At 37.5% G+C, this 13,419-nt stretch overlaps 1 protein-coding gene across 2 annotated transcripts in view; it reads right to left on the bottom strand.

Moving 5' to 3' along the window:
- LOC129726406 (AP-3 complex subunit beta-1) overlaps positions 1-7,095 on the bottom strand; it is a 54,070-nt gene extending 46,975 nt beyond the window's left edge. Inside the window, exons 1-3 of one of the 2 annotated variants that reach the window (XR_008728327.1) lie at positions 6,790-7,095; positions 3,686-3,926; positions 2,982-3,636 (exon numbers count right to left, since the gene is read on the bottom strand). Coding sequence is in view for 1 of the 2 variants with exons in the window: in XM_055683045.1 (XP_055539020.1) it covers positions 2,982-3,636; positions 3,686-3,795 (765 nt within the window). In the remaining variant the exon portion in view is untranslated. Of the gene's footprint in view, positions 1-2,981; positions 3,637-3,685; positions 3,927-6,789 lie in introns of those variants that run through there. The other variant, XM_055683045.1, reaches the window with a different exon arrangement.
- Positions 7,096-13,419: the final 6,324 nt, after the last annotated feature.

Here is a 13,419-nt window from a genome sequence, read left to right as displayed (position 1 = left end):
ATTTGCAAGGACCATTGCAAGATCGCTTGGACAATTTGTCTGCTTGGGCTTTACAGCTAGGTATAGAATTCTCCCCGGAGAAGACTGAGATAGTAGTTTTTCCTAGGAAGCATGAACCTGCTCAGCTCCAGCCACAATTGTTGGGTAAAATGATTTCTCAGGTTTTGGTACACAAGTATCTTGGTGTCTGGTTTGACTCTAAAGGCAACTGGGGTTGTCACATTAGGCATCTGATAAAAAAATGCCAACAAAGAGTGAATTTTCTTCGTACATTACCCGGATTATGGTGGGGAGCCCACCCAGAACACCTTGTAAGGCTTTACCAAACAACGATATTGTCTGTAATTGAGTAAGGGTGTTTCTGCTTCCGCTCCGCAGCAAACACACATTTGATCAAACTGGAGCGAATACAATATCGTTGTTTGCGTATCGCCTTAGGTTGCATCCAGTCGACCCATGCGATGAGTCCAGAGTTCTACCATCAAAAACCGGTTCGGGAGTATGTCTTATCGTATTATTATTGTTTAATACTTCAGCTAGATTGCCAATTAACAAAAATGTAGTGAAGCTAAACCTTAATACGATAATCTTAACATGTTTTGTATCTTAGACCCAAATTTGTTAACCTACCTTAAAGCTACTGCGTTATATACTAGGTTCTAAACAACTACACTCACAATCTAATGAACCTACATCGAATGTGAGATAAAAATGATTACACGAGAGAAATTACTCTCTAGTTGATAGTGCCATCCACACATGCATACGTGAATGAAACTCGAACGGTCATCGATCATATCTGATCGAAAACAATAAATAAGTCGAAATTAAAAGGTCAAGGCGTTCAGTTCGATATCAATCCTAAGTCCCAAAGACATCGTAAAAATCGATTTGAAGTTAAGTTCGCGTTCAGAAGATCGGCTTACTTTAATCGGCGTAAGGTGGGAATGGCCTAAAGGATCCCCAAGTGAAGCCTAAAGGGCTAAATTTCCCCTTAAAAAGGTGGCCTTAATTGCACCCTCCCGAAAGTGAACGCGGACGCGTTTAGTGAATGCGAGTGCACTAAGTCTCTGACTGCCACTAGTTTTAGAAAACCCTTCGGTCCTGGCATTACGATCCGACTTGGCTCGTTCATTTATCAAATGTGAAGTCTTGAACCGTCCTGTAATTGAAAGTTTTGAAGGGTAATCGAACTTAATTCTCGAACCAGTTTTATGACATTGTACTTCAATCACATATCACAAAATAATAACCCTTTATCGAAAATCCCAAATGGTGTCAACTTATCAAATACTTCTGATTCTACAGTGTTTTTCGATACTTCCATGATAGAAGAAACTCGTGGAATTCCGGATCACTTCTCGATGGGTCCACTGGCTTCGGTATCTTCAATAACAATTTAACCGTCTACCATAAGCTCGATAATCCTGCTTTTGTTTACGTCGCTGCAATTCTTCAATTAGAGTAAGAAAAGATATGGGGTTTTTATGCCTTTTTGAGTAACAAACTGTGTCTCAAAAGGGCTTTTCCTCATCACGGAAAATTCATTAAGGCATATTTAGCCAGATGAAAATAACAAATAAATAAATAAATAATGAAAAAATATGATATTTTTAGGAATTGTGGCCCACTCAACCCGGTGGCATCGGCCTTGTTTCCTGAAACTGCCGTGAAAGGCAGTGGCGCTAGTCTCATCTATGTTTTTGAAGGTTTGTTCACACAGCAGTGTAAGCATGACGAACGAAGCATAATATATGTTGTACAGAATTATGCGCTCGAATCAATTTATTTATTTAAATAAAAGCTTAGCTTAACTTTGTTAATGTTTAAAGGTAGCGTTGATATACTATCTCATTTACACATACGTTGAGATGTTAATCCCTAAATCATCGCGCGATGTCAGCCGCCTGCAAGAAACACCGCCGTTCGAAATCGGAGAGAATAAACGTTGTGTACATTCTATAATGATGCAACGCATTCATTTTTTGTTTCATCAAGCAAAGCACTCGACGTTATGTGCAATAAATACATCCCCCGAAAACAACATATAAACACACTGCAGCTGAACACCGACACTGTAGGCACGTATGAACACTGCTTTTTCCCGTGTTTCGATGAATCAGCTGTCAAATTGCATGTGAAATTGATCCAGTGATCCAGCTAATGCTGGCTTCACTTATGTTGTACGTAAACGTCAGTGATGCCACCGGGTTGGGCCCACTATTAGACCAACATTCGCTCATAGTCACAATTTTCCGCTAGGCCGGCCGTTCTGGGAAAATTCGATTTTTTCAGTAATTTGCCATATATACGTGTGTAGGTCACTTATTCGACTACTACTCCACTATAATGAAATTCCCAAAAATGATATTTTCAGGAATAGTGACCCACTAGTAGACCAACATTCGCTCATAATCACAATTTTCCGCTACGCCGGCCGTTCTGGGAAAATTCGTTTTTTTCAATAATTTGCCTTATATACGTGTGTGATCACTTATTCGACTACTACTCTTCTATAAGGAAATTCCCAAAAATCATATTTTCAGGAATGGTGACCCACTAGTAGACCAACATTCGCTCATACTCACAATTTTCCGCTAGGCCGGCCGTTTTAAGAAAATTCGAGTTTTCTTCGATTTCGTTATATGTATCACCATCGCAGTTATTCTCGCCAATAATATATCGCTTAATGTTTTTTTTTGGTCGCTGCTTGATATTATTACTAAATGAGTGTGAAATTGATCTTTTCTGTCAGTTTATGAACGTCATTTTTGTTTCAAGAAAAATTGAATATTAATTTTCTCTACGTAACTTGAAAGCTAACTTGCATGCAAAATCATGCGCATTTCTCGCATTTAAGGTTTTTCCTTTCATATTTAGATTGTCATAAAAAGGAATATTGATTTTTTTTCACTATAGAAAGCATTGTTTGCACGGTCATAAGTGTCTTCAATTGAATTTTTATCATTTAATAAACTTACGTTATTTGGATCTACGAACTGGGTTCTGGCGTATCTCGTTAACATGTTGATGATTAATACCTGTCCCCACTCATCGACGTCAACTAATAAATTGCAAAACTTACGATAGTTTTTATGAATCAAATCTGTACGTTCTGGGCAAACTTCTTCAAATGCCATTACAGCTGATCCTACAACAAGAGTGGTTCTATCAGATAGTAACTTTTCTATTACGATAGTCAACTCGTTTTTTTGATCCGGGTCTAAATTATAGAGCTTGGGTATTGCATGAGCTACTGTTTTACGAACATAAGGACTCATATCTGATGCAGACTCTCGAATGGCCAACATAACAATTGGTACGATCATTGTGACACGAATGCTCGAGAGTACCCTCAACGCACTAGCACGAATCAATTGATTTGGATCCTTCAAAGCTCTTTGAAACGTAGAAATCGAAAGCAGTGCCAAATCCTGTTGTTCTTCAGCATAGCGAACCAGATATACGTAAACAAGCTTTTTTACTTCAATGTTTTTTGAAACAACATTTTTCACGACTGCAGGAAACAAATTTGAAGCATCTCGGCCTTTGGCAATCATTCCAATTATTCGTTTCATTGCTTCCAGTTTCAAGCTATCCTTATTACTATCCAGCATTTGTTTGAGATCATCATGCCTGTAACAAATTCTTTTATTTCTAATTTGCTACAAACATTTTTACTTACTTTTTATAATCAGCATGGAAAAATCCTCCTTCATTTGCATATTCCACATCATTTCGATCATTTCCGTAAGAATTTACGCTTGTGCTCACAGTAGTCGAGGATCCAGACATTATAAAAAATATTGATGTAAACTCGGACGACCAAAAAGTAGGTATCGCTGTTGTATTGGCCTAAGACAAGACGTGACAGCTGGTCACCGTTACATTCAACCAATTTGAACCGGCTGCTTATTAGGCCCTGCCTACACACAAAGAAAATATTACCAAGTGAACACGTAAAAACAACCTAAATTTACGTAAACCTGAATGTTTTCACTGGTTTAGGTTAATAATACGTGTAAAAATTAGTGTAAACTACGCGACAGCTTAATAAAATGCGAATACTCAATTTTAAGTAAAAATTTGTACACGCTGCTTTATTTTAACTCTAATTTGATTAGGATCTACTCAGTTTGGTATTCTTATGCAAAATGTCAAAAAGTGAGTTATCGGGTACTGGATAATTGAGTAACATTTACCCAAATTTTCATTTATTATCCATGATGTTTACTCACCCCTGAGTATATGTATATGTCAAAAGTTTTCAACAGCGATATTATCTGTTTCCGAAGAACAATTGGTGTCGCTTTTTACTCGTTTGCTAGCAGTAAGTATTTGATCTTTCATCAAATCAATAATTTCCTAATCGATTACATTACAAACAACGTGTAACAGTATTCCATAACAATTTCAGCCCAACATCATTATTGCAGAGGATTTGAAAACATAAAAAACATCTCTTCAAAATGAACAACCGCATGTTGTGTGTCCTGCGATGCCGTTTTAGGTCGGGCTTTTATTCGTGATAATGAACGGAAACATTTGTATCGATGTACAGTGCCCAATACATGCAATCGATACAATTTAAATCCTTCGCAGTGTTTGGTGACGGATTTTCTGGTGTGCGAACTGTACAAAAACATGAGCCACAGTTCACGGGCAACTGTGAACCGGTTGGTTGCCGCATTATATAAAGACACGTGAATGATTTAAAACTTTTATAATGTTTCGATGAAAAATAAATCTATGATTTTGATTGTTCTGAATTTATTTTATTTATTGAGTCAGATTTACAAAAACCAGAAATCATCAAATTTCCAAATTTAGGCAAACTGGGTAACTTGTACTCATTTTCGTTAATTCCTGGTTTGCATAAACAGAGTAGATTCTAATCAGTTTTTGACGTATGACGCCCTTACTCAGAAGTGAGTAACCGTAAAAGTACTCAAATAAGGGTACATCCACTTTTTTCAAAAATGGGTCATATCTAACTCACTTTAGAGTAACAAATAATGAGTGTGTATGGAGTTTTTGATATTGATATTGTTGATTCAAGGTTCTGATTTTACCTAAATCATGACATTCGTACAGGTACTCAAAAGTAGGTACATCACTTTTACACTTAGAAAAAATGTCACGATTACTTCAAGTGTTTTTGCACTTGACTCAATTTGTAGCAAACGCATTACTTAGAACTTGACAATATAGTCATTCAGCAACTCATTTAATATTGTTCTTATAAAAGGAATTAGAATAGATTTAATAATCGCAATAGGTTCCCTTCATAGAGGAGATTGCTACATAGATAATCCCCGACCGACCCTTCGTGCGGGTGCTAGATTAGAAGCAGGTATAGAATATCTAGATCCGTGCGAGTGCACTGATCGTAAGCGGTCTATTTTCTCAGTCTGTTAGGTTTAGCCAGCGTCAATGACTATGTGAATTATGGCCGGACAATGCTCAAAGAAAAGGGCGATAAGTCCTATTATCAGCCGGCGCGTCTGCGTACGCATTATCATCTTAAGTAGGGAAATAGGGAATGCAAATCCGGTGCTTTGTAAAACATTGTAACTACCTGAATGAATGTTGTCGTAGGCACGTGTAAAGAAAGCCGATAACGTTCGAAACCTTTTTCCCGTTCAGGTACCGGATTAGGGGAAGGCAAATTTGACCTGACTAGGCGAATGGAAATTCTGTCGCGTTCTTATTTGTTCCCTTAGGAAGATTCGGAGAATCTTCTCTCTCATTTTCTCTTCCATACGTAGGCATAGTTCGTAAGATTACAATTTGTAAATTTTTGTATATAAACCCGATTTGCTACCAAATAAAATCATACCACTAGCAAATACGAACTCGCACAGATCTTTCTTAATCCGAACGCTAGATTTCAGAGGTTGTCCCTTGTGTGTTTAAGCCTTTCGAATGCGAAAAGGACCTTTGCACACCGGTTAAGATAACCCGAGGAATCTAACCCTTTTAAAGAAAGACGTTCATTATTCTTAACTCCTGAAGTCGACACAATTCGTCACATCGAACTGCAAGTTGAAGTGATTTAGTGTTAATTTCTCGATCATTACCACTTTCCAATGAAATGATCTTGCGTTGAAAACTGGTTAATGGAAATCACCATCGTATTATAAAGAATATCTCTTGTATTATCACCACTGTTTAAATCAATTGAATTACAGCTGCAATTCCAATTGACAAACGTCAAAACCATGAGGCGAAACAAAAATAGTGACGATGGTGAACAGCGCAAGCAGCATATTTAGCCAGAGATCAAAATTTTATTTGAGCGTAAGTTTTATTGAATCTTTTGAATTAAAATAACAATAAAACGACTCCTTTACAGATCCTGAAAGCGATTGCATCGATACAGTGACAAGGATCATCTGTAGGATTATCTTATTATTAAATTGAAAATCTAAAATAAAATAAAAATGAATAATCTCAAATAAAAAGAAGTCTCTTGAATTTATTGTGAATTTATATAATTATCCAATTGATCGACATTCCGTATCTCAAACATAAGCATATCAACAAAGATGAACATAACAACAGAAAATAAAGTGATTTGCTATTGATTTCATCGTTCTTTGCATTAATATATTTCGAAAGATTTCCATTCAACTCTCAAATGTTAGACAAGTAGTGCGAATTCAACAGCAAATCACTTTACTTCGACGTGATTTTTATTTACAGTGTACCTAAAAGTACCTTCCCGCACAGAAGGGCTGATTTGCGTCAAAAATACGCATATTTGGGTGTTTTTATTTTTCTGTGTACCTGTGTGGGAACCTATCGATAATTATCGATAGTTGTCGGCTTTCCGCGTTAAGCTTTCCGCGTTATCGATATTTTCTTCGCATTGGCATTTAAATATACTCCAGAATGATGCCAGAACTGAAAAAATAGATTGGCCTTGCCTTTGTTTAAAGAGAATTCGATGATTGTTCGCTATCACATGAAATCCTCTTTAAAATTGTTAAAAAATTGAGGGATACTCATTTTCGCTCACTCTACCTTATACGAAAAACGACGAGATTTTGCTTAAGTGCGAATTATGTAAGCAACGTAAGCAACACTTTGCTGTTTTTCTTCATTTGGTTCTAGCTGTCAAACTATCGATAATTATCGATAGTCAACGATGGTATTAGAGAATTTATCGATAATTATCGATAGCCATTTTAGTCGATATTTCCCATCCCTAGCCCTGCCACAAGTAAAAGAGATTTTTAACTAGAGGTGGGCAATCCGCTCACGAACTGATCTAAAGAGCTGGTTCTTCAAAGTGAGTGAGTGATCTATCGCTCTTTTTTAAAGAGCGGTAACTCACCCCTTACTTCAAGCAAAAAGCTGAAGCTGATTTTGTTGATCAGACACCGCAAGCGAGAGCCATATGAATGTTTTACACCCCAAGCGCAAAGCGGCGTACGACACTGCAATAGAACTCCTAGAAAATAGCTACCGCCGGCTGCCTGCTCTCCTATGCATAACCATCCACCAGCCACGGGAATAAAAATTAAAATCTACTTGCCACAGTTCACACACAGCACACGAGCTGGCTAACGCCGGGACGTACGCGAAAAGTGGAACTTAAAGAGCGAAAGAACTGGTTCACTGATCTTTTGAATCTATGCAGACAATCCGCTCGCGAGCTGATCTGAAAATCAGTTCTTCAAAAGATCGAAATCTTCTGATCGCGAGCGGATTGCCTGCGAGCTGAACAAAAGAGCCATCGGAAGAACCAGTTCTTCTGAGAGCGAAAGATTTCGCTCTTTTAAAGAACTGAATCTTTTGATCAGCCTGTGAGCGGATTGCCAGATCAGTGAATCAGTTCTTTCGTTCTTTTCGTTCCACATCCATTCGTGTGCGTACTCGGCGTTAGCCAACCCGTGTACCTGTGTATGGACTGTTGCAAGTTGTTTTTTTTTTTGCATGCTCTTACGGCTGGCTGGTGGTTGGGTGATGAGAAATGCAGGTCATGCATATCAGGGCAGACGTTTGGTGGCAGCTTGTTTCTGGGAGTTCTACTGTAATTTTTGCACGCGACCTTGCGCTTGGCAAATCGGGTGTAAAGCTTTCACCTGGCTCTTGCTTGCGGTGTCTGATAATTAGCTACGCTGATAAAAACCAAAAATTATGTAGAAACGAAAAGAGCTAGTGAGCTGTTAAAAAGAACTAGTTCATCTTAGGGAGCGGAGCCGCTCTGATCCGCTCACTATAGTGAACCATTTTTCCCACCTCTATTTTTAAGGCTGTTCGCACCTACGCGAATTATTCCCATATGCAATTGCCAATTTATGTGTGAAAATAGAAGCAAAAATATTCACCTCCTTCACTTTCGCAAGTAAAAACCAAACCAATATCAACAGAGTCGTCAGGGCTAGTGAAGTCCGATTTTTTCAACTAATCGATTAATTGTTAATCGATTATTTTGTTCGTGTCCGCTAATCAAACTCGATTAGCTGATGCAAGACGAGGGGCGAGACAGCTTTTATCTGGGTTACTCTTATGCTTGGGAGTAACTCTAATTTACTCAATATTACTCCGAAATATCCAGATGATTCACATCTTCGATTACCTTGAGAACAAGAAAAATATATGAGCGGTGAGACCGAGTAAAATTCATATTTATATTCGCGGTGGGGAAAAGGTTCAAGGATAGATATTCAGAGACACGAGAGATACTCAGATTTGCTCTTTATTTTTCACGTTTTCTCAGAAAAACTCAAATTTACTCACTTTTATCTGAGTTACTCTTATGCTTGGGAGTTACTCTAATTTACTCAATGTTACTCCGAAATTCTCAGCTGGTTCACATCTTTGATTACCTTGAGAGCAAGAAATATATATGAACGGTGGGACCGAGCAACATTCATGTCTATATTTGCGGTGGGAAAAATGCTTAAGAATGGATATTCAGAGACACGAGAGTTACTCAGATTTGCTCTTTATTTTTCAGGTTTCCTCAGAAAAACTCGGAAAACCTCAAATTTACTCACTGTCTTACCCCTCGTTTTTCGGTAATTTTCATTACGGTCACGTTCAGTAAATTTGATATTTAACTGGCCATTCTGTAATTTTATAAAAGAATGCTGATGTTGGTTTACTTTTTGCCGAAATACAATTGAATAACATTCACTAGACGAGCCCAGGAAAAAACAGAGGAGGGAAATATTTTTGCTTTTATTTTCCCACATAAATTGACAATTGCATATGAGAGTTCGCGTAGGTGCGAACAGCCTTAAAAATCTCTTTTACTTGTGGCAGGGTCAATACGCAGTATGGTGGCGCTAAGAGCAAGCGCACCGGTGAGTTGCCATTTGAGTTGCTATTTTCACAACGCTGGCCGTTGCTATTTTGGATAGCAACCGATGTTCGCACCGGTCGTTGCTATTGAGGATTACCAATTCATCTATTTCTTGTTAACGCCGGCAGTTGCTAATTTCTAAAAACCGTCACTAGCTAGCATTAGCAAAATGTTTGTGTGTGTTGTATTTCCCAACTCTGTTTTAACTTTGTTTCCGTTCTCCCAAATTATCGAGAACACAATTCTGCTGCGGGTTTCATCGTTTGTGCGTGCATGGATTTTTTTATCCTTGTATGTTTAATTGAAGTAATTGCGTTAGACCGTGGAACGTTTCGCAACGTTGCCTTCAATAACTATTATACTCAAAATTGGCGAACTGTCATTAATTGTATTTTGTACTTTGTGCTGTCTCGATTCCTACAATTTGCTATTAATATTTGCAAATTTGCAGCCAAACAAAATTTAAATGTAGAACGCGGAAATTGTTCTCTTTTTATACGCGAGTACGAAAAGGATTTTTGGAAAGATTCGGGGTGGCTCTCAGCCTAGAAAACGGTAAAATATTGACCGCTATGCTGAGGAAGTTTGCCATCCAGCGTTTTAGCAATGTTTTTTTTCGGAAACACCGGTCTATACAGATGACCATTTCCGACGCCGCTTTCGAATTCGTCTTACGTTGTTTTCGAAGATTAAAACAGCGAAAAATGTTTTTTTTATTCAACGCGCGAAAAATGTTTTTTTTATTCAACAATCGGACGCAACGGGAAACTGAGACTAACATGCCTTCAAAAGAGTCAACAGCAATAGTCGGTAATACTCCTGAGCGATTCGCTCAAACCTCCCAGGTTTATTGAAATAATGACATGGTTGACCAATCTTGTGAGGACTTGAGCTTTATGCTTCGTGTAGATTAGAGTATCAACCAAAATGGTCATCTCGAATTAAAAAAAAAAAACTATAAATGTCTACCAACCCGAAAAAACACCCTATGTAAAATTTCAGCTCAACCGAAATTAAAATAGACTGGTTCACGCCGATACTTACGTCCTACGACCTACGACGTGTTTAACCAAGGCAAAGCGTTTCGTCTTCTGGGGCCGACCAATTATGTTCGAAACACTCATTATTTTCATACAATTGTTACGAACATTTACTATCGAGCACAACAAAACAAACAACAGTTTGACATTATTCATCAAATGGCAACGATGCGGCACGTTTCTATCGCGTTGCCAAATTTAATAACTCGCTACTACCCGAGGTGGGGATTGCTATTTCCCAAACCAACATAGCAATGCCCGGTGCGGTTGCCGCGTTATGGTGGGAGTTGCCAAACTAGCTTTCGAAACTTCAATTCAGCCACTGGTGGGCTCTCTCTAAGAGCAAGCGCACCGGTGAGTTGCCATTTGAGTTGCTATTTTCACAACGCTGGACGTTGCTATTTTGGATAGCAACCGATTTTCGCACCGGTCGTTGCTAATGAGGATTACCAATTCCAATATTTCTTTTTCACACCGGCAGTTGCCAATTTCTGAAGACCGTCACTAGCCAGCGTTGGCAAAATGTTTGTTTGCGATGTATTTCGCATATTTTTTGCGGATCTAGTAATAACCAACTTATCCGTCAGTCAATCGTTTCCGGAATGATCTACGTTCTTTCTACATTATAAAATGTTCCTTCCATTTCACCTAACTTTGTTTTAACTTTGTTTCCGTTCTCCCAAGTTATCGATAACATAATTGAGCACTTCTCGCTGAAACTTGGCCACTAGGTGCACAAGGTCTTTCACATTTGATATAAATGCACATAGTTATTAGAAATAGAGAAACAATGATAATGCCATTTTTGTTTGATCGAATTTGTTGACCCCATGGCCACCAAGGGGCGGAACAGTTTTCAGAAAAGTTGAAATTTTTGCAATTTTTGATGTATTATTTGGGCTATATCTCTAAAATTCGTTTTGTAAAGTACTACAAGTAGCACTTTTCTGTAAAGAGGAATGATAGGGCTTTCATTTGAAGTGGTCAGAATTTAGGCCGCCATCTTGAATTTGGCCACCATCTTGGATTATATCAGAAAAATGCAATTTTGACCGTGTTCGCAACTACCGATTTTCGATCTGAGACCAGCATTGGAAAGCTGAGAAAAAATGCTATAAGATGCAAGAAAAAAAATTCGGTGAGCATCAGTGTTAACCCATCAATTGAACCTATTTTCCAAGCTGATTTTCAAAATATTCATCGTACATTGCGCGATTAACGTAGTAACCTGTCTACTGAGACCAAGTGGATGCACATGTTATAACCCTACTAGCTCCATATATCATAATCGATTGATGCTACAACTAGTACGCCACTACTGTTTTTTTAAAGTTTAGTGAGAATAATGAGTACAACACTAGCATGTGTGATACTAACAAAGCGATAGGTTTTTTATTACTGAGCAGTTCCACAAAAAATGTCCCAGTTTTAATATTTTATTTAAAATGTTATTTTTAATTTGGCTGAAACTCTGCATAGACGTTTCTATAGGCAAAAAATGTCATTTTATGCTATTGGTTTAATTTTTTGGAGCACGACTCATTTTTGAGAAGCTACTGAAAATGCTATTTTGGAAAGGTATTTATGATCAGGGCCATAACGGTTTGTTTGATCGGTATGGCGTCTTCGATAAAGTTGTAGATCATAATTTTGTCTTTTCGAAAAAAATATACACTCTTTAACTTTTTTTTGGTTGCATTGTTTTAGTAATTTTTGTAGTTTTTATAAAAAAAAATAGATTTAAAAAAAAAGAGCTTTTTAGATAGATATCGGCTCTATTATTGCAGGTTTTACCTATTATCGTCCTGGGGGTAAATGATGTCCTAGAGCGTTAAATTTTTACATGATGGTTTGTCATAATGCAGATTATCTTCATGTAAAGGTTTGGTTCTCATTGGCCATTCATTGACCCCCCGGGCGATAATAGCTAGAACCTGACGATAAATTTACATTCTTCTCTTACCTTTTTTCAATAAAAAAATCATTTTAAAGTGAATATTTTTTCGGAGAGACAAAAATATTAACTACAACTTTATAGAAGACGTCATACCGATCAAACAAACCGTTTTGGCCCTGAAAATATTTGTGATCATCCATGCCTTCCTAAAATAGCATTTTTCGATAGCTTCTCAAAAATGAGTCGTGTTGCAAAATATTAAACCATTAGCACAGAATAGCATCTTTTGTCTTATAGAAACGTCTATGCAAAGTTTCAGCCAAATTAAAAATGACAATTTAAATAAAATATTAAAACTGGGACTTTTTTTGTGGAACTGCTCAGTATTAAAAAACCTATCGCTTTGTTAGTATAACACATGCTAGTGTTGTACTCATTATTCTCACTAAACTCAAAATAAAAGTAGTGGCGTACTAGTTGTAGCATCAATCGATTATGATATATGGAGCTTGTAGGGTTATAACATGTGCATCTACTTGGTCTCAGTAGACAGGTTACTACGTTAATCGCGCGATGTACGATGAATATTTTGAGACTCAGCTTGGAAAATAGGTTCAATTGATGGGTTAACACTGATGCTTACCGAATTTTTTTCTTGCATCTTATAGCATTTTTTCTCAGCTTTCCAATGCTGGTCTCAGATCGAAAATCGGTAGTTGCAAACACGGTCAAAATTGCATTTTTCTGATATAATCCAAGATGGTGGCCAAATTCAAGATGGCGGCCTAAATTCTGATCACTTCAAATGAAAGCCCTATCATTCTTCTTTACAGAAGAGTGTTACTTGTAGTACTTTACATAACGGATTTTAGAGATATAGCTCAAATAATACATCGAGAATTGCAAAAATTTCAACTTTTCTGAAAACTGTTCCGCCCCTTGGTGACCAAGGGGTCAACAAATTCGATCAAGCAAAAATGGCATTATCATTTTTTCTCTATTTCTAATAACTATGTGCATTTATATCAAATTTGAAAGACCTTGTGCACCTAGTGGCCTAGTTTCAGCGAGAAGTGCTCAATTCTTTTGCAGATTTTTTTACTTGTGCGTACATAAATGTTTTCATCCTTATATGTTTATTTAAAGTAATTCCGTAAAACTGGGCA

Source organism: Wyeomyia smithii, chromosome 3 (assembly GCF_029784165.1).
Source record: "Wyeomyia smithii strain HCP4-BCI-WySm-NY-G18 chromosome 3, ASM2978416v1, whole genome shotgun sequence".
NCBI classification, from domain to species: Eukaryota; Metazoa; Arthropoda; class Insecta; order Diptera; family Culicidae; genus Wyeomyia; species Wyeomyia smithii.
Note: the sequence above shows the minus strand (reverse complement) of the source record. Positions and strands in the feature narration are given on the sequence as shown.